We start from the raw sequence: 21,253 nt of genomic DNA, 5'->3' as shown, positions 1-21,253 counted from the left end.
TTTTATAAAGAAGAGAGGCATGCATTTTTTGCTATTATAGAAATAGATTGAATTACGATAAATTTTATTAATATAACGTAAAATCCAATAATACTGTAAAAGTATTTATTGGTTTACTTATATCCAAAATTTTTTCTTATATTTGTAGTAAGTAAAAATTATTAAATTGCATCAAGTTTTACAAATATACGTAAATTCTGCGTTTACATATTCTCTACATTTTTACATTTCTCGCTTACATATAATTCTTCGCTTTTAAGACATAGAAATAAGAACGTTAATATTTATAACATAATATATCAAGCTGTTAAGCCTGACATTCTGTTTTACTCAATTTTTTTTCCTTACGCATCGTGTTTAATAATATAAATTATACACAAAATTAATTATTATATACTGTAAGTATATTTTTTATATTTTTTTTTATCTGTTTCATTTTCTGTAGCTGGAGCAGTTAATGATATCTTGTGAGACTAATCTCAACTTTTATATATGCAGGAAAATAATTTATGAGGATTACTAAAGATAAAAAGTGGCTGCGGTGGAGCATATTTGGTTTCGCATTCTCAAGACCGATTGTGACTCTGAGAGTTGAGACTTGTGTGCGCTGCACCGACGAGGGCTATCCCTGGTGCTGTTGAGTGGACGAACGACGCGACAGCGTGAGGTCTCCTGAGAATCCTGAGTTTGGACACCCCTCCAAGTTGGAGGGTAAGAATTCATCGAGGCTGCCGCTCAAGCGACAGGCAGACGAGGAGCTATCCGGCCCATCCGGCTCGGATAAATTGCCCCAAGTCGAGAGTACAACATACATTACGCGTGTACTTGGCGCCTTTTTTTACCTTTTTTTGAAAAAGGTATATTACTGACAACGCTGTGTATATAATTATTCGGGGACTGAGGGAACTGAATAAAATATTTTACATAACAGATAAACAGAATCATTTCCGGTATATAAGTAATTTATTGTGTTAAAAAACGACAATTTGCATTTCTACGTGCAAACAATTATTTTTGCGTCGTTACTTTATGACGCTTTGGTTCTCCTCTCGAACAATTATTATTTACATTTCCAAGATCTGCATCTGTTAAATAAGCTATAATATATGTCTTATTAGTCCAAGTGATCTAAATCTCACTTTTATTAAACACAATTATTTATAATCTGCGTAGAATGAATTGAATAACAGCGTCATAAAAACATTAATTTAATAACGTACAAAAAATTGATCGGAAATGCTAAAGGAAATCTGATAATAAAAACTAGCATGTGTATTATATTTGCAAATTTATTCAAAACTAGCATGGATTCAGAGGCGCATCTAAGATTCCTCGCGTCTTTGGCAAAGATCTGTATCGGCGATCCTTCCCTCCTAGAAAAAAATAACATCTGATTTAATGTATAAACATTTCATTACTTATATATGAAAGTTACAATTTTATTTTTCCTTGCCGATTGGTTCTCTCGCTGCGCTTATTTCATTTGCAGCTGTCATCGAATATTTTGACAGTTGTGTGTATCAAAGAGTTAATAATGTAATAGTAATAGGATAATGTTAAAGGTGAATAGCGCGCGCGAAGCGCGCGTCTGTGGTGTCTAGTTGAATAAAAATGAGATGCTTAATGTAAAAGTATCAAAGGTTAAATCAATTTAGAAACGACCAAAACCCATGATCGAAAAAGTCTTGACGATTAATCTGACCAAAACCAATGGTCGAATTGTCACGACGTTGTCGAATAGCCAAACGTTGTCGAATATAAAAATAGAGTCTTTCTCGAAAAATTTATTTATTTTAATTATATTACTAACACAAATATATATTACAAATATTCTTTATGAAATATTCAGTCAACATTTTTTAAGTTGCGCAAAATCCATGCAGAGGCGTATTCCCCACGTAGCATGCATATATGCATATCAAAAAGACGTCTAGAAGATATCCCGAAGATATATTTAGGAGATAGGATATCTTCGGGATATCTTCTGGACGTCTTTTTGATATGCAAGCTATGTGGGTCAGGGGTTGGTGAAACTGGGCGCAGGTCCATTAACTAATCAACTTGCAACGTTTCTCTTGCGAATGAATTAAAGAATCGAACCCCTGGTGAAAATAAAAATCGGAGCGTAAGTCAAATATAAAAAGAGAATAATAAAAGCGTAAACTGAACTTTTAGGAAATATAAATTGAAACGCCCCTTAGATGACAAGTTTTAATGGGCAAACTTAAAGTTACGTTGAAATGTCACAGTGATACGAAGTGGTCAACCAAACAAAAAGCAGTTAGTGTCTTAAATAAGTCAGTAAAGTAAGTTCTATTTTTTCGGTATTGAATGACAATAAAACAGATCGCAGAAATTATATAGTGATGAAACATCTTTTGGAGCACAAGCTTTGATCAGACAAATAGACTTCAGATTTCTGTGCCTTCTTCTAATATGGGAAAGAATACTGATTGTGAGTTGCATCGACAAAGTCAACCCGTCTCTTCAAAACAAGAGTGTTTTCTCTGGATGTAACAAACAAAACGATAAAGGGTCTCGCAGGATCGTTGCAGAAAGTGCGAGATGAGGAAACGGAACCAGCTATAAAGTTTACCAGAGAAAATTAGAAATAAGATTAGAGGACGACTTTTCTGACGTGAGGCTGAAAAGAAAGTCAAAAGGATTTATGACAGTGCATCCGACGAAAACCCTTATCTCTCTCTTGAACAGCGAGCTTTAGAAGAGAAATGAATATAGTTTATGATAGAATGTTAATGGAAATAAAGTCACGATATGAGGCCATGTCAACTATATCATCGGATCTCTTTTTTTCTCTAGAAATAGCTTGAAGAATCTGAGTTTGAATGAGCTAAAAAAAGTGCTGACTTCGGACTTCACTATTCATTAGACGTAGACAAAGTGGAACTTGTGTCCGAATTAGAAGTGTTTAAAGCACAAGTACAGGAGCTGATCGAGGAATTTGAATCAGTAACTCCCCTGTATTTATTCAAATGTATTCAAGAATACTCCCTAGATGATATTTATCCAAACATCAAGACTGCATGCACTTCGAATTTATGTAATTTTACCAGTGACTGTGGTGTCTTGCGAACGCAGTTTTAGCAAGCTCAAGTTAATAAAGAATTATCTCCGTTCTGCGATGAATCGAGAAAGATTAATCAGACTTGCATCATTATTAATAGAAAAAGAAGTGGTTTCACACATAAATGTAGATGCAATAATAAACGAATTCGCTTTAGCTAAGGCAAGGAAAAATAAAATTGTAACTTTCATAAATTTATATAAGTAATGAAATGTTTATACATTAAATCAAGTGTTATTTTTTTCTGGGAGGGAAGGATCGCCGATACAGCTCTTTGCCAAGGACGCGAGGAATCTTAGATGCGCCTCTGAATCCATGCTAGTTTTGAATAAATTTGCAAATATAATACGCATGCTAGTTTTTATTATCAGATTTCCTTTAGCATTTCCGATCAATTTTTTGTACGTTATTAAATTAATGTTTTTATGACGCTGTTATTCAATTCATTCTACGCAGATTATAAATAACTGTGTTTAATAAAAGCGAGATTTAGATCACTTGGACTAATAAGACATATATTATAGCTTATTTAACAGATGCAGATCTTGGAAATGTAAATAATAATTGCGATGACCCTCGCAATTACTGTGCCAGACTAGAGTCAAGCTCAACAGGGTCTTCTTTCCCCGCTAATTTTTCCAAGCCCGTTCCCTTGGCAGTGGTTTCGCTAGATAGTAGATAGGGACAGTGGGAATCTCGTTAATCTATTCATGCGCGTCACTGACGAAGAAAAGAAGTTTATATTTTAAATAATAATTGTTCAAGAGGAGAATCAAAGCGTCATAAAGTAACGACGCAAAAATAATTGTTTGCACGTAGAAATGCAAATTGTCGTTTTTTATCACAATAAATTAGGTACTTATATACCGGAAATGATTCTGTTTATCTGTTATGTAAGATATTTTATTCAGTTCCCTCAGTCCCCGAAGAATTATATACACAGTATAGCGTTGTCAGTAATATCTACCTTCTGTAATTTCTCATGGTTATTCAATCCAAGTTTGAGATCGGCAGTGATGAGCATAGCTTCCTTCACCGTTTTAAACAAACAAAACGACAATTTTTCTTTTGAGAATATTTATTACTACCCAAAATACATAAAATTTGAAAAGAAATCGGAGAGAGTGCCGTAATACATACATATTTATCTAAAGTTTTATTGAATTAGCAAATTAGTAATTAGTCACAAAAAATTACTAATTACGTAAAAATTAATAATAGTTAGGTAAAAGTGAATTACGCATTACAAAAAAAGGTAATTTGTCAGAGAAAAATTACGTAAAAATTTGTATAGTAAAAATAAATTCTTTATTATTAAAATAACTAATAGTTTGTAAAAAACGAATTATTACTTATTTGCAAATTAATAATTAGTGGATAAGGAATAATTAGTCTCATTCTCAGGTAAATTACTTATTTTAAAAATTATTAATTGGTTTAATATAAATAATTTAATTGTTGCAGTCAAACATGATTTAAAAAACATTACGTTAATGTTATATATATGTATACATACGATATATGTGTATTTATATCCACTTAATATAGAGAATTGCAAGAATAACATTAAATATAATAAATACGTATTTAATCAATACATATTTAATTAATTTAAAAAATAGGAGACAATAGTTTTATATTATAACTATTATTACATTTAATATTATTATTGCGATTCTTTATATAATACGAATATAAATACACATATATGTATATTTGTAAAAAATAAAATGTCATATATATATATATATATATATATATATATACAATAACACAAGAATTTATTTTTACAAACAAACTATCTTTCACAATACATATATATAAGTTAAATTAAGGGGTAACACCACTCTAGAAGCAGAAAAAAAGGCCTAACTTTGACAATTTATTTTAGGAGTATGAAAAAGGGATATGATTTCTTTTCAGAGGGTTTATTTAACACATATTAAAGTACAAAAAAAAATTTTTTTATTATCATTTTCATACAAAATGGCGGCGACAGAGCCCATCTTCAAAATCGTCAACGTCTAAACGGACGGACAGATTTCTCGAAAACTATAAGACCTGGAACAAAAAACGAAAAAAATTTATAATCTATATACTATTGGCTTTGGAACCACGTAGGGGTTTTTTTTTAAATCAATTTTTGTAGAAATGGCACACTTTTGAAGAAAAAAATCGATTTTTTAGCCAAAAAATAAGCAGTAAATTGTTTATAAAAAAAAAAGTTTTTATTCAATCGAAAAACGGCTATGTATTATGTTTTATGTATTATAATTAGACAGTATATTCGATACATCTCCCTCTCTCCCTCTCTCTCTCTTTCTCTCTCTCTCTGTTTTGAAGCACGAGAAATATTCAAGAATTACCGGCAGCTTGCTCGAAAGTCCATTCTAAGGCACCTTCTTGAACGCCGCAAAAGGGGTGAATGGTGCATTCCGTTTATCGTGCGTAAGGGTGCCTTCCGACGCGTGTATTCGCTCCTACTATTTTTTATTGTTTGTCTGACGCTTAGAACTAACTCTGTGCGAAAGGGGAAATGGAACAAATCGGTTTTAGAGACGCAAGAATTTTTTTAGTGATCTGAAGGGTAGTTTATCGTGTGTAAGGGTGCCTTCCGACGCGTGTATTCGCTCCTACTATTTTTTGTTGTTTGTCTGACGCTTAGAACTAACTCTGTGCGAAAGGGGAAATGGAACAAATCGGTTTTAAAAAATCGCTCCAGGAACGTTCCAAACTTCAACCAGCTTCTGTTTGCGAGTACATTTGTTAAGCAGAGATTTAATTCTGGTATTAATTGTGTTAAAGATAAATGCTAACGGGTAGTCATTTTGCAAAAGATTGTGATATGTAGTTTACTGGATCTATGGCCTTATTCCGGGCCAATTCTATAACTCCCTACCGATAGTTTTGTTATCGTTTATTGTCGTTGCGCAGTTTTTTTACTTTATACATATAATATCTATGCAAAGTCTATATAACGACAATGAAACTATTAAGAATTAAGGCCAAAGCACAGCTTGTGTTGTGCAAAAGTCTGTGCTTCGGTCCTTACAGAATAGGCCCACTATAGTCTAGTCATTTTAGACGAAAATATGGCTTCTGTGCAAAAAAATTCGAAACTACTTTTTTTTTATCGCTTTATTTCGTTGTTTTAAATAACATATTAAATAACATATTAAAAATAGAGAACGATATCGGCAGGGCTAAAAAAGTTATTCAAGATCAAAGGTCACGAAAATCAGTTTTTTGCGAAAATCTCGTTTTGTATGGCTCGGAGGTCAATTAAGGTTATTACAAAAAAGAAAGATCATGAAATTCTGTACAAAAATGGTTATATTCATTTTTCACGTACGATAAACATTTTTAAGAAAAATATGCTCCAGTAAAAGTATGCTCCATTCCGTATAGCCTATACAAAGAATATGTGAGTGTTCTACGTTTAGTATATGTACGTATGTATGTATGTATGTGTATGTATATATATATATATATATAATTCTCATATGCACACAGTAGAAGACATATAACACGTGGGATGCATTTCGCGTTATATGAAATTGTGTTATACGAGTCACATCATAGATTATACATATATGGATTACGTATATAGAAACACATATTTATAAAAGAAGTAAGAGCTTACTATAAAAAATGTAAAGTAAATATTAAACATGTAATATTAAAATATTTTTTATTTTACTTTAAAACAAACAAATATTAAAAATTTTCCGTGTTATACGAATCCGTGTTATGTGAACTCGTATTGGAGGTCTACTGTATTAAAATAATATCAAATTTTAAAAAATCAAGATTGTAAGATATGTCAATTGCTTCATTAAAATTATTTTATCTTATTAAATTTCAACATTGAAAATAATACAAATCTGAACTAACATGACTCCAAAATGACTGTACAGTGACTCGTCATAAAATCATTACATGATGATATTTTGACTTTCAGGATTTTTATATTCATTTTCGAAAACATAATTTGTTTCAATCAGTTTCACAAATTGTTCTGAAAAAATGTGTTTTAGTAAATCTTTCTGGAAGCATATCTATAAACGGTTTTTTTTATTTCTGCGAGGAGATTGCCTCTGGCACTTGATTGAAATCATCATCAATCTATATATATATATATATATATATATATATAAGTCATAGTTTTATACATATATATATATATATATATATGTGTGTGTGTGTGTGTGTGTGTGTGTGTGTGTGTGTGTGTGTGTGTGTGTGTGTGTGTGTGTGTGTGTGTGTGTAAAACTATGACTTTTGAAAGATGTTTTGACATTATCTTGACTTATGTGTTCTCCTTGGGTAAGCAACAAAGATTTGCATTTTAGATTCTGAATGTGATTCTTCATTTGATAATGACATTTATTTTCATATTCTATTAAACGGTCATTTGGTATTTCTTTTTAGCATAAGCATAGGCATTACTTATTTAAAAAAATATATCTAATATCAATGTCATTTTAAACTTCAAAAATTTGTGAAATGTAATTTGTAAATTGTAATTTGTAATATTTTATATTATGTATTATTACAGGTAACAGGCGCAGGTCATGGCATCGGAAAAGAATTAGCGATTGAGTATGCATCGTTAGGAGCAACAGTAGTATGTTGGGATATTAATGAAGAAACCAACAATGAGACGATGAATGATATTAAAAACATGGGAAAAAACTCTGTATATGCGTATCGGTAAGTTGATGCACTTCTTTTAATAAAAGGCTAGAATGAAAAAATTACTCAAATAGAATTTACGCACGTGTACGAATACCTGGGAGCGCCTTATTAAATTATCAATACTGATTAAAATTTGATCGCGTTTTAGATGTGATGTAGCAGATAGGGAAGAGGTCTTTCGGGTAGCCGAGAAAGTAAAAAAAGAAGTAGGTGACGTTACTATCCTGGTCAACAATGCTGGTATAGCGTTTGTTAAATCATTCTTGAATCATAGTCTCGATGAAATCAGACGAGTTATAGATGTCAATTGGGCAAGTAATGTGCCTCTCTCTGAGACGCACGCAAAAACTGCGAGACGTAAAAAATAACCATTAATGCAATTGCTATCATTTCTTAAAACAAATATATGTATATAAGCTTGTTGCTCGTATAATTGAAATGCATTGTATGATTTGGACGAATATAATTAAGCTTTTGCAAACCGCTGTTTACAACGGGATATTACTTCCAGACATTGAAAGCATTTCTTACCAAGTATGATCGAAAAGAATTACGGTCATATTGTGGCACTTTCATCAGTAGCAGGACTTGTTGGCGCTCCTTATGGGACGGTTTACTGTCCTACAAAATTCGTAGTCAAAGGTAATATATTCCACATTCAGCGATTATAATATTATACGAATAATATAATATTATATAAACGAATATAAATTATATAAATAAAAAAATATATATTATAATTTAACACGCGCGCGCGTACACACATTTATTCATTATATATATATATATATATATATATATATCATAATAAATATACAGAGTGTTCCAAAATTCAATACTTAAACTTAAAGGGTTAACAGATAGATTTGTGAATGAAATTTACTTCCCTTGCCCCTCTTTGTTAACCCTCTAAGTTTGGGTATTGCATTTTGGAAGGCAGTACATAATTATATTATATAGTATATATATCATATATATATTATATATAATTTTAATAATGCCCATGCCAATATTGCAAAAATGTAAGTGTAATTATAAAATACGCTTTTCTAACATATTGATTTACAGCAATAATGGAAGCTATGAATAGGATCATTTATTGCTCGACTACCTGGCTACAAATATAATTCGGTGCACAACGTTTCGGCTCACGGTTAGAGCCCTTATCAAGTGCCGTCTGAAATGCATGAAACGTCACGATGTATCAACTTAATAAATTAAAAATTAGTCATTAAATAAAGAGCATTACCTAATCGTCAAGATGACTCGTCATAATCAATATAAGACCTCCTTGCATTCATGGGAATGTCCCCGCATTATCACGAAACACAACTGTGAGAGAACACTCATATAAAACCAATACCACTGAGAGAGAAATGCGAACAAAAGATTCTTACATGTCTTGAACATTGAGATTCCACAATTAAGCATCCCAAATCTCCGGTTAAACCCCCCAGTGCGTGATGTTACATGAGTGGAAGCACTCAGGAGGGGGAATGGAAGCTATGTCTGAAGAATTAAATGAATTAAGTAACGGAAAATCGTCTGTTAAATTCACTACTGTTTATCCGGCTCTTGTACTTACTGGACTGAGTAAAAAGCCTAAAATTAGGTAAATTTACAACAATACACTATTGTAATAATTGTCTTGCAATATCACGCACGCAGTTAATTCCTTTTATGCACTGCCATATTGGACGGAATCAAATTTTTATTTCAATAGTATCATACCTTTTGTTAATTAGATCTTTTTATACATCAACAATATTATTTAATTAATAAGATATTTATGGCATTTATTAATGGCAAGTGATTCAATTTTATTCACCCATATAGATTCCCACGATTAATGGGAGGACTTTTACCGCGAGACGTGGCTTCGTCAATAATTGATTGATGAAGCCAAAGACGAAATTACCAAAACAAAAGCATACCTTCACATTGGCTATCCTTATCTACGATATTAAGGTACGTAAATTATAATACACTCAAGATATATATTTTTAAATATACGACAAAATGAGCCGGAGGACAATTCACTATAAATATGTTAATAATATAAATACTGTTTTGTACTATGATCACTATTTCTCTCTCCTTTCTGTATGTCTGTAATAAAATTATAATTTTTATTTCAGACATTTACCAGACGAAGCATTAAGATGCATACTAGACTTCTTCGATACAGGAGTTTATCCAGAAGATTAAAAATATCTGTAAAATTTATAAATTTTATGATATATTATATATAGGTTTTTATTATATTAGAAGGTACGTCCATTCTTTTCTTTTCTTGCTGCAGTGATTTTCTGCATAAAAATAATTATCTAAATAATAATCGTAATTAATTTATACGTGTATATACTTAGTATAATGTTTGTATGTTTGAAATGTAATAATTCTGATGACATAATTTAATATTGTCATCACAATTTTATAATTTAAGACATAAATTAGAAATAATTTAAGAAATAAATTTAGATTATTTAAAAAAAGGTTCTCTACATGTTAGATATATAGTTTAATTAAAAAATCGTTAAAGATAACTGTAGAAAAATACGTGAAAAACTTTAAAATTATCAAATATTTTTATCTGTCTTATCTTTTCTTACCTATATAGCAAGAATACAAGGTCGGACTAATGAAAAAGTTCTGGGACTGATAAAATAAAAATTACAATACGTAACACAGAATAATATAAAAAGCTTTTTAATTTAAATATATAACATTTTAATTTAAATATTTTCTCTTTATACATCCATGATTTATACGTTGCTTTATACGTCGCTTGTGTAGATCCTGGAATGTTTGAATAAATGTGTCGGAAGAGAGGCTGTTAAATTTGATTGATCGTTTTAGAAAGGTTAAATTCCTTTGAATATGTTATTGTCGAAATGTCTTGCCTAGGATGCTTTTGGTAAGCAACCTAGCAACAACATCGCTGAGGAATATATTAAAAATTAAAAAAGCGTTTATTTTATTCTACGTATTTAGAGATACTGATCCACCGACTGGAGAAGAGAAATAAGATGCACATATTTAAAATGTAATAAACGTACCATAAAGGACAGCCGTTAACCAGCCGATCGATTGTCGTGAATGTTTGTAATCAGGCAGGTATAGTCGACGTGTTCGTAAGCGTGTTCGTCAGTTCTCGCTTTCGTTGGTACGAGGAAACAAGTCCTACTTATAATACAGTTTTATACGCAACAGTGTAGAAAGGCATAGTTGAAGTGTCGTGATCACAAAAGGCTCAAACATTAGCTCGTTCGGACAATTTTTCTTCGTAAAATGGTCAGTCTTACACTCACATTTCCAGAAATATATTTATACATTTATATATTTAAGAAGTGAGACAATTGTTGGAAAGTCGTTAAAGTCGGAAAGTGAAATCAAACAGCTGTTATTTTTTGGAGTGTTATAATGAGAGAATGGATAAAATAAAATGCAGAAATTTGTTATTTCGGTAAACATGGCGTTATAAGGGGACCCACTTCCGATGACCTTGAATTTGACATATATTGTCGAGGACACCCTCCCGAGTAACATGCAAATGATTTTAGTCGGGGGTCGCTTTTTATTAAAAAGTTATTAACAAATAAAGTTAGCGAAATGAGAACAGTATATGTGTGAGCGGGAGGGCTGCGCCCCCCTGCAACCCTCCTCCACCACATTATGTATGTGTGTGCCCTGCTTTAACGAAAATTTGTAGTAATTAACGATTTGTAGTAATATCGGTATTACTAAATTGATTATTAATTTAATTACATAATTGTATTATTCTAGCTTTAGTTTAAGATTGCGTTTCAAGGCCGATAATAGTGGCGATAGTAACCGTGCGTGACTTGCTAAGGCGAAGAAATATGTACATAAATTCACGTGAATAATATTATTATTATTAGGCATAAAAGAGATCCAGTCCAACCGTATAAGGCTTATATATTTCTGTCTACTTGTATTATTCACATATCGGTCAAGTCTACTTATCTGTTATTTCTATTAATATATCTAAAAAAGAGTAGTATAAAATATACATACACGAACTTGTAAAAATAAATATCATAAAAAAGAACCAACAATTTAGCTAATTTTATAGCTTGCAATTAAGTAGTAATATAAATTTGTTTTCGAAATGACGATTATCTGAACTTGCTCAGTTATCAAAATACTTTTGAAAATTATTACATTTTCTATAACATTATATTTGGCAATAACTATAAATTGTGCCTTCGAAGAATTCCAGATAAATGGAATTCCGGAAATATCTTTCATGGAATTCCTCGTGCTGATAATATCTGGACGTATGCCATTGAATCATGCGACCAATCTACTTTACATTTCTTCTTATGTTTATTTATTTCTCTACAAGTTTTGTGTATATATTGATAAATTGTTATAATATTCGTGTATATTTTTTTTACTGTATACTATTCTACCAGGGAATAATAGTATGTTTTTTTTATAGTGTTGCTTACTTTATTACATTCTTTCATCAATTTATTATTATAAAACAAGAGCTATTTATTTTCAGCAACTTCCTAATTATCAACTTATACTTATTTAAAATATAAAATGTTTGTATATTTAAAATACAAAAATATTGGGAAACCTCGTACTGAAAATTGATTAATACAAAAATTATATTTTTTATGATTTGCAAATACAAAAAAAACTGGATTTTATATCTTAAATATTAATATATTATAAAATTAACATAAGAAAAAAATATTGCTAAACTCCACTTAAATTTTACGTTTTCTAAGTTTTCTTTGCTGTTCTTGCAAATAGCTGTTAGAAAGAAAATCGATTTCACGTTATGTACCATGTTACTTATGCGTCACGTCAATCTATTTGTACTTATACTATATAGGTATGAATGCTAATATAAATGACTATTAATATAATATTCTGTAAAAATTTTTACAGCTAAACAAAAAAGTATTCTATCCGCATTTTGAAGCCGGAAGTTGCAAAATAAACAATATAGATGAACTCGACCGATCTGTGAATACCACAAATAGATAGAAATATGCCTTATACGGTCGGGCTAGATTTTTTGTACCTAATAATATTATTCGCATGAATTTATGTGCCTTTCTTCGCCTTAGCAAACCACACGCCGTTACTATTCGTCTTGAAACGAAATCTTAAACTAAAACTAAAATAGTACAATTACATAATTAAATTGATAATCAATTTAATAATACTAACACAAATTTTTAGAATATAAAAGATATAAGATATGAAAAATATGGAATATAGGATATGTTGTGAAAAATAACCCGGGAAAAAATGTTTATATACAATTTTATCTAATTATATCATATTATATATAATCATATATAATAAGATCTATTTATGTATTCATTTATATGCAATTTTATCAAAATATTTATAACTCCATATCAAATTATGCAACATTATATTACAATTCTTTTCTGAGTAAATAATTACATGTACTTATATCAAGATATGTATAACTCCACATCGAATTATACAATATTATATTAAAACTCTTTTTTGAGTAAATAATATATTATATGTAATTATATCAAAATATTTATAACTCCATATCAAATTATGTAAAGTTATATTAAAAGTCTTTTTCGAGTAAATAATTATATGTAATTATATCAAAATATTTATAACTCCATATCAAATTATGCAAAGTTATATTAGAATTTTTTTTCGAGTTGAGATACATCAAATTATATACAACATATATACAAACTTATATATAATTGCGCCAAATTAGATATAATTATATATATTTTTTTAATGTTTGATTGAAATAATAAATAATAAATTCGCGTAAAAATACCATTTTTCTAGTATAGAATAATGTAATTTTATTTTTATATGTATGCGTACATATATATTTTATTGTTCACATAATAGAATTTATTAAATTTGATGTGTTACAAATATATAAAAAAATTATATATAATTATATATAATCATATATAAACTTTAAATTTTGATTATCCAATAGATGGCATTCGATAGGATTCGTTTCTCGTATTTAAAATTTGACGAACAGTAGTATAAAAACGGTATCAAGAGACACGGCACTGTCTCAAGCAGTGCCAAGTTATAATATATGGAATAAATCATTTCACTTTTGATTCTACATATTTACCACGAAAATGGACCCATTAAAGATTTGATCTAATTGTATCCAAAAATATATAATTATATCTATTCATTTATATATATATGAAGTATGCATAGTTTGATCTAATTACATATACTATCATATACAATTTTATCTATTTATATATAATTAGATCAGGTCAAAATCCATGTATAATTATATTTACAAAGTTATATATAATTAGATAAAATTGTATATAAACATTTTTTCCCGGGAAGTCAATCAGTTTTGTAAAATAAATGTTATTACGTTAACACATGTTTAAAACTATATTTTAAGAATTTAATGTACATATCGACACAATGTACCTCACACAATGTATCAATAACACATCTGAACCGCTGAGGTCATCTGTTAAGTATTGACACAGCAAATTCTTAAAATATTTGTTATCATCAATATCACGTATTCTATGATCAAGAGACACTGTAGTGTCTCGCGCCAAGTACGCGCGGAGCGAAACGCACCGTGACTCATTTACGCGAACGCACGAGTACACTTAACAACGCGTAGAATTTTACCTTTTTCACTTACAAATAACAAAATTATATATTCCAAATGAAATATATTCCGAAACATCAGCTTTCTTCAAGACAATGTAAAATATTTTGTCCTTTCAATGAGTCTTCTTTCACTTTTTAAAATTTACAGCTTTAATTTTAATTTATTTATTATCTGTAAGTATATGTAAGTAGTTAATACTTGCGCGATATTCATATAAGAAAATTAATAACTTTTCAGTTTATAATGGGGATGATCAAGATCGTACAAATTTGTGTAAACCTATTATGGCTTACGTTGCAAATTTTTTACTACATGTGCCAAAGCGTATACTACCATTGCTTCGGATTACATGAAAAGGAAGTGGCTGGTGAAATTGTTTTGGTACGTATTGAATTTTTTTAATTTAAAAAAATAAATATATTTCAGTAAAAAGATTGTTTATCTATTTATATATTTATCGTAATTATATACACACACATATATATTTATATGTGAAACAATGAGAAATAATGGAAAACTTTTGATTTTAATTAGTAACAAATATGTGTTGATTAAGATAAATATATAATGTTTATTTAATGTTAAGACAATGTTAAAATATAATGTAATATTAAAGATTAATATTTGATGATATATTAAATAATGATATAATAATACACTTTACGAAGAGCGAATAAGTTTTCACAATGATAATGTGTTTTTATATTATATTTCTTTACATTTACAAGATAACAGGTGCAGGTCACGGTATAGGAAAGGAGTTGGCGATTCAATATGCGTCTTTGGGGGCGAAAGTGGTATGCTTAGATCTAAATAAACATACAAACGAGGAAACGGCCAACCAAATTGGAAAAAATGCATACGCTTATCGGTATGTTACTCTTATATTAGTTTCTTATATCGACCACAGGAATTTTAATTATTACTTTGACATACAACAGTCAGTTTCTTTTATTTAGCAAAAAGTAGATAAATTCGTTCTATTGCACAAATATTCCAATTATTATTAAAATTCTTCTGTTAGGCAACGCAAAGGTCACATCGTAAATTGTTCTACGTCTCTCTTTCTCTTTCTCTTATTACTATAGTAAAATATATGGGTATACTCTCTAAATCTCACTCTTTCGGCCGAGTTTCCACTCCAAGAAATTTAGAGAGTAAGAAATGTCATTATAATATTTATAGTACGATAATCGACCTTAATTAAGATTTTACCATTTTATAGATGTGATGTAACTAAAAGAGAAGAGATTTTTGCACTAGCTAAAAAAGTGAAGGAAGAAGTCGGCGATGTCACAATTTTAGTTAACAATGCTGGTATAATGCCATGTCGTGCTTTTCTAGATTATACAGCCGATGAAATCGAACAAATCTTCAACATTAATGTGCTAGCCCACTTTTGGGTAAGTTAAAATCGACTATTATATAAATATTAAGTTGCCTTTCTGCTCTTGTAAATAAATAGTGCTATTTTAATTATTTTATATTTCTGTGGAATAATTATTTGATAATTAAAATTTTTTAATAATTAGAAATTATTACGAATATAGAAAACGGGCTAACTAAGAACCAGGCACGGTAAATAATGCGCAAAAGTTTTATTTTTATTTCTATTTTACATATCTTCCAATCTTGACTGCGCGCCGACTAAATTTGTCAGACTTGAAACACAGCTCCGGTTGGAGTAGTAAATAGAAATGATCAGTGATTAAACTCTGACTTTTTCACAATGACATCATCTTGACTTGTTGTCCTCCTTGGGCTGTTACGCACATGATATTACGCGCTCTCACAAACTATTACGCGATTTTTTTCAGATGTTACAGGCATTTTTACCAATTATGATAGAAAAAAATTATGGTCACGTCGTTGCACTCTCATCAATAGCAGGCATCGCAGGAATTCCCAACTTAATTCCTTATTCCGCTTCAAAGCATGCAGTCCAAGGTAAACTTGTGTCTTGTGTTATCCTGACGATTCTGTTTATACTCGATTCTTTATATGTGTGTGTATAATGTATACTCAGAATTTACTAGAAGTAACTGATTTAACTTCATAAATATTTAAGTGGTTCAAGTTTATGTAGATTCTACTTTTCAGGTTTAATGGATGCCATTGATAATGAATTACGAGTGACAAGTAAGGAAAAATCCCAAATTAAATGCACTACCATCTATCCTTACATGGTGGATACGGGACTTTGCAAAAACCCAAAAATAAATAAGATGTAGGTTTATAGTGAAATTAATATAATAATACAAACAGATAAATGCAATCACACACGCAAATATGATAAACTCGATTATTAAGACTGATATACTCAACATTTCTATTTAATCTTGCTCCTAGGTTAGAAGCATTCTTACAACTAAGTTCACCGAAAGATACAGCTGCACAAATAATTAAAGCGCAACGACAAAATATAAGAAAAAAATCTGTTCCATCATTTTGGTTATCCCTCGTGGCATTTGTTAGGTAACTAAATTGCAATATTCATATACATATGTGTACACTACAAAAACAAATGTGTCATTTTTACACATTTTAAGTGCGTTATTTATTGTAGACACTTTTACACACTTTATCGTGTGTAAATTAAATTCACTTCAGGTGTGTTTTTAATTTACACACGATAAAACGTGTAAGAACTCTACAATGAATAATGCACTTAAAATGTGATATATATATATATATATATATATATATATAATTTAAAATATTTGATATATACTATCTATAAAATGATTCAAAATCAATAAATAAATAAAGAGAGCACAGAGCCACAACAAAATCTTAGTGTCGTAATCTTTAATTAAGATAAATAGTCGACAAATTTAAGAAACGTTTCGGCCTGACATTAGACCAAATCCTCGACGTAATAAATTAAATTAATTACACGAATAAATAAAACTTAAAGTCGCAGAACAAGCATGCATTATCATATACTTTTTGCATAAACTAAAATAAAAACATCTTATTTCAGCTTTATACGTCTCGACATTATTCATTATACATTTCTTCTTGACTTTTTACTTTTAAAACATATGCGTTTCCGACCAAAAATAATGCTTGTTCTGCGACTTAAGTTTTATTTATTGATGTAATTAATTTAATTTATGTGGGGGGCTGCTCGTGGAGTAAGTAAACAGAAGCACGTCTGTGGAGCGCGTCGGCTTATTTCCGAATTTATCTGCCGTTCCATGGTCCTAGGGCGATTCTGTTTCAGGTATAATTTAATTTATTGCATTGCTGAGGATAGCCTAATGTCAGGGCAAAACGTTTCTTAAATTTGTCAATTATTTGACTTAATTAAAGATTACGACACTAACAATAAGATCTTGTTACGGCTCTTTGCCCTTTTTATTTATTTATCGATTGTACAATATATAATATATTGTACAAGAGTACAAAAAATAAGTCAGAACATAATGTCGATTATGCAATTCCCATTATTTTACATTAGTATACAAGTATAGATAAGTAAATATAATATAATAAAATATATTTTTAATTTCAGGATTTTGCCCGAAAATGCGCAAATTAGTATAACAAATTTCATCGACACTGGCGTTGAACCAAGCTAACTTTAGTATGGGCACGTATTATGAAACTTTTTGAAATGGATTCCGATCGGAATTGTTCAGTTATTTCTTAGATTTCTATTATCTTTTCTAGGGAAAACGGAATAATTCCGATCGGAATCCATTCCGAAAAGTTCCATAATACGTGCCCTGTTCCGAATAGATTCCAATTGAAATTATTCCGTATTCCCTAAAAAACAATAGAAATCTAGGGAATAATTGAATTTCGATCGGAATCCATTCCAAACATTTCCAGTCGGTTCTAGTACATCTCTGTGTCCAGTACTTCGTATACAATACACCAGGTATTACGTATCTTTTCTCTTCAAAGCAAGACGTATTGACGACATCTACCTCAACAAGCTCAACCGTGTGTATGCGAATACAATTTTGTTTTTCGTTGAAAAACAGACACGTAATTTGCTCGTTCACGTAATTCGTTACGTTTACAAATGTTTCAAATTTATTTGTATGTGCTCCTAATATAACTTTGTAGAAAATTAACATTAAATTGTATCGTTTGTAAAAATTTCGTCGCGATCGTTCTTGCAGCGCGGTGATCGCGCATACCATAAAAGACGATAAACCGTCGTCGTCAAGATACTTACAAATTATAAAACATTCTCTGTTGCTTGTTCCCCAAATATTATTCGTTTTACTTACAAAATTTTCCATAAAGGCCTATTGTCTCGTATTCGGATTTTTAAATTGATAGGAGATACATATATCTTTTATTTGAAATAACCCAGACAGCACGTACAATAGCGGGACATAAGACGTCTAAAAGACATCTTTTAGACATTTTTTTAGATATCTTACGAAAAAATGGCTAAAAGACTTCGTATATGTCCCGATTTTGGACATTGTACTGTCTGGGAAGTGTGAAAGTGAAAGAAGAGAAAAAGTGAGAGAGGGAGAGAGGGCTATTAGATATTTAACATATAATATAAATAGGTATATAATAGTATATTGTGCACCAAGGGGCGAAAGTAGCGTTTTTCAGACGAGTGTGAAGTTTGCCGCCCGAGCCGAAGGCGAGGGCGGCAAATCACACGAGTCTGAAAAAGCTTTCGCCCCGAGGTGCACACGATATTTTTCACAATACCTTTACGGAAAGTTCGACTTCCATGCCTAGAGAGAGGCGAGAGTGGTCAATTTCACGCCAAGGCGGGATAGCGGGCGGAAAGTAACCACTTTCCTCCCTAGGGAGGAAAGTGACCACATTCCTCCCTGTTTAGCGGGTGGAAAGTGGTCACTTTCCGCCCTAGGGAGGAAAGTGGTTACTTTCCGCCCGCTATGCCGCCTTGGCGTGAAATTGACCGCTTTCGCCCCTCTCTACAGGCATGGAAAGTCGAACTTTCCGTGGAGGTGTTGTAAAAAATAAGTTAATATTTATCGATACATGTAAGATATAAATATTAAACTGATCCTCAACCAATTACAATCGAGAATATTTATATCTTATGATTATATATTGTATCGATAAATATTAACTTATTTTATATATTAATATATTTATATATAAAATATATATTTATATTTTATATATAAATATCTACTTAACAGCCCTCTCTCCCTCTCTCACTTTTTCTCTTTTCGACAATGCCGATAAAACATCATTTTGGTGCGCGTCCGTGCTACATCTGCAAAAACTGCAAATGTATACATCATATATATACATATATTACATTTACTGATGTAGCACGGACGCGCACCAAAATGATGTTTTATCGATAGTGTCGGAAAATGAACGTGGCTACTGGCTACGTAGTACCAATTTCGAAAATGGATGTACTGGCGGTAGTGTACAGGGGCTTTCGACCCACGAAAAAGGCCGGGATGGTTTCTCTCAGGCTTCTCATCTCTGCCGCGGCTAATCCAACTCGCTTTATCTTATTAAACAATTCCAAATCGAACACGTTTGTACAAACTTTTTTCTTCATTATGATCAATGTTCTCACCTCTTATTTATTAAACTTTCCTCCTGAATCACCCTGTGTAGATACAATAAAAATGTTACATAAAAGTTATTCGTAATATTTAATGTGTTATATTAAAAAAAACTGTTGTACAAAACTATTTTAATATATCCAGTCAAAAGAATAAAATAATTGCAGTGCATTGCAACATAAATCGTGTTGATTTCCGTAAAAAGAATAAAATGAGTGTTTAGGTGAATAATAAATGTGAGTGAATAATAAGGGTTTCTTAACATTTTATAATTTTAAAAATGTTAAAAATGTTAAAAACGTTTTTTGAAAAAAAGTGTTAAAGTAAAAAAATTGCGCCAAATAAAAAAAAGGAAATATGATAAACATTTTTAAACCCACCAACATAATAAAAGATATTTAAATAATGCAGTTGAAAAGTTAATAATATATCATACCAATAAAACAGTTTTTTTTTTAATAAGAGTAGGGGAGAGTTGGATATTACCGAGCCCCTAAGAATTGAAGCGTATATCTAAGCTTAGAAATGTTTCAAAAAAACAAAATGTGCAGTTTTAGATAGGTAATTTATTTGGCTATCCATATATAATAGTAATAATCTTCTCAAAGTTAAACACAAACTAAAATATTAACAATTTTCCAAAAAATGAGAAAACGCGGTATTACCGAACTGGTCTGATAATATCGTGCCTATAAAAATTACTCTGGCTTCAGCCAGTGACATAAAGTAGAACACAATAACAAAATGTTTTTTTTATATTTATGCATTAATATCGTCTAGTAGGTACCTACATATAAAGATAAGTGAATGTGTTAACAAATAAATACTCACCTCTTATCGAAACTACCAGCAAAATTACAGTGAATAAGCAGAAAATCTTGCAGTGCGCAGTGTCTTCACATGGATGGCCGGAACGAACTGACAGCGCATTCGCGGGGGGTATGTATTCCGTGTTAGGCTGCGTTCGGAAACGTCACCCGGGTACACACGGGTATACTCCCTTCTCCTTCTAACTCGCTGAGATAGAAAGAGAAGGGAGTATACTCGTGTGCACTCGGGTGACGTTTTCGAACGCAGCCTTATGCTGGGTCTACAATGCGAGTCGCAAAGTCGTGAGTCGCAAGAATTGACCAATCACAGTCGAATTTGAGGAGAAGAAATCGACTGTGATTGGTCAATTCTTGCGACTCACGACTTTGCGACTCGCATTGTAGACCCAGCATTAGTCTATGATATTAAGATCATTGTAGGCGCGTAATACAAATAGTTATTGAGTTAAAC

General features: G+C 30.8%; 1 protein-coding gene and 2 long non-coding RNA genes across 3 annotated transcripts; 2 read left to right on the top strand and 1 right to left on the bottom strand.

Annotated features, from left to right (window-relative positions):
- Nucleotides 1–410: 410 nt before the first annotated feature.
- Nucleotides 411–10,165, top strand: LOC139773613 (uncharacterized). Its single transcript, XR_011718381.1, has 6 exons — nt 411–711; nt 7,644–7,798; nt 7,932–8,425; nt 8,852–9,395; nt 9,620–9,751; nt 9,922–10,165. It is a non-coding gene; the product is annotated as an uncharacterized lncRNA (long non-coding RNA).
- Nucleotides 5,028–20,902, bottom strand: LOC139773666 (uncharacterized). The gene is made up of 2 exons (XR_011718391.1): nt 20,804–20,902; nt 5,028–5,146 (listed from the first exon to the last, which is right to left on the bottom strand). It is a non-coding gene; the product is annotated as an uncharacterized lncRNA (long non-coding RNA).
- Nucleotides 10,913–18,716, top strand: LOC139773665 (epidermal retinol dehydrogenase 2-like). The gene is made up of 8 exons (XM_071708264.1): nt 10,913–11,077; nt 14,679–14,822; nt 15,170–15,312; nt 15,667–15,844; nt 16,259–16,388; nt 16,542–16,668; nt 16,791–16,916; nt 17,959–18,716. The coding sequence occupies exons 1-8, from the start codon at nt 11,075–11,077 to the stop codon at nt 18,023–18,025; spliced, it is 918 nt and encodes a 305-aa protein (XP_071564365.1). The 5' UTR covers nt 10,913–11,074; the 3' UTR covers nt 18,026–18,716.
- Nucleotides 20,903–21,253: the final 351 nt, after the last annotated feature.

The sequence above is a fragment of the Temnothorax nylanderi genome, unplaced genomic scaffold (genome assembly GCF_030848795.1).
Source record: "Temnothorax nylanderi isolate EJ_2023f unplaced genomic scaffold, tnyl_v1.0 TNYL_tig0065_pilon, whole genome shotgun sequence".
NCBI lineage: Eukaryota > Metazoa > Arthropoda > Insecta > Hymenoptera > Formicidae > Temnothorax > Temnothorax nylanderi.
This window is presented reverse-complemented; position numbering and strand designations above follow the sequence as displayed.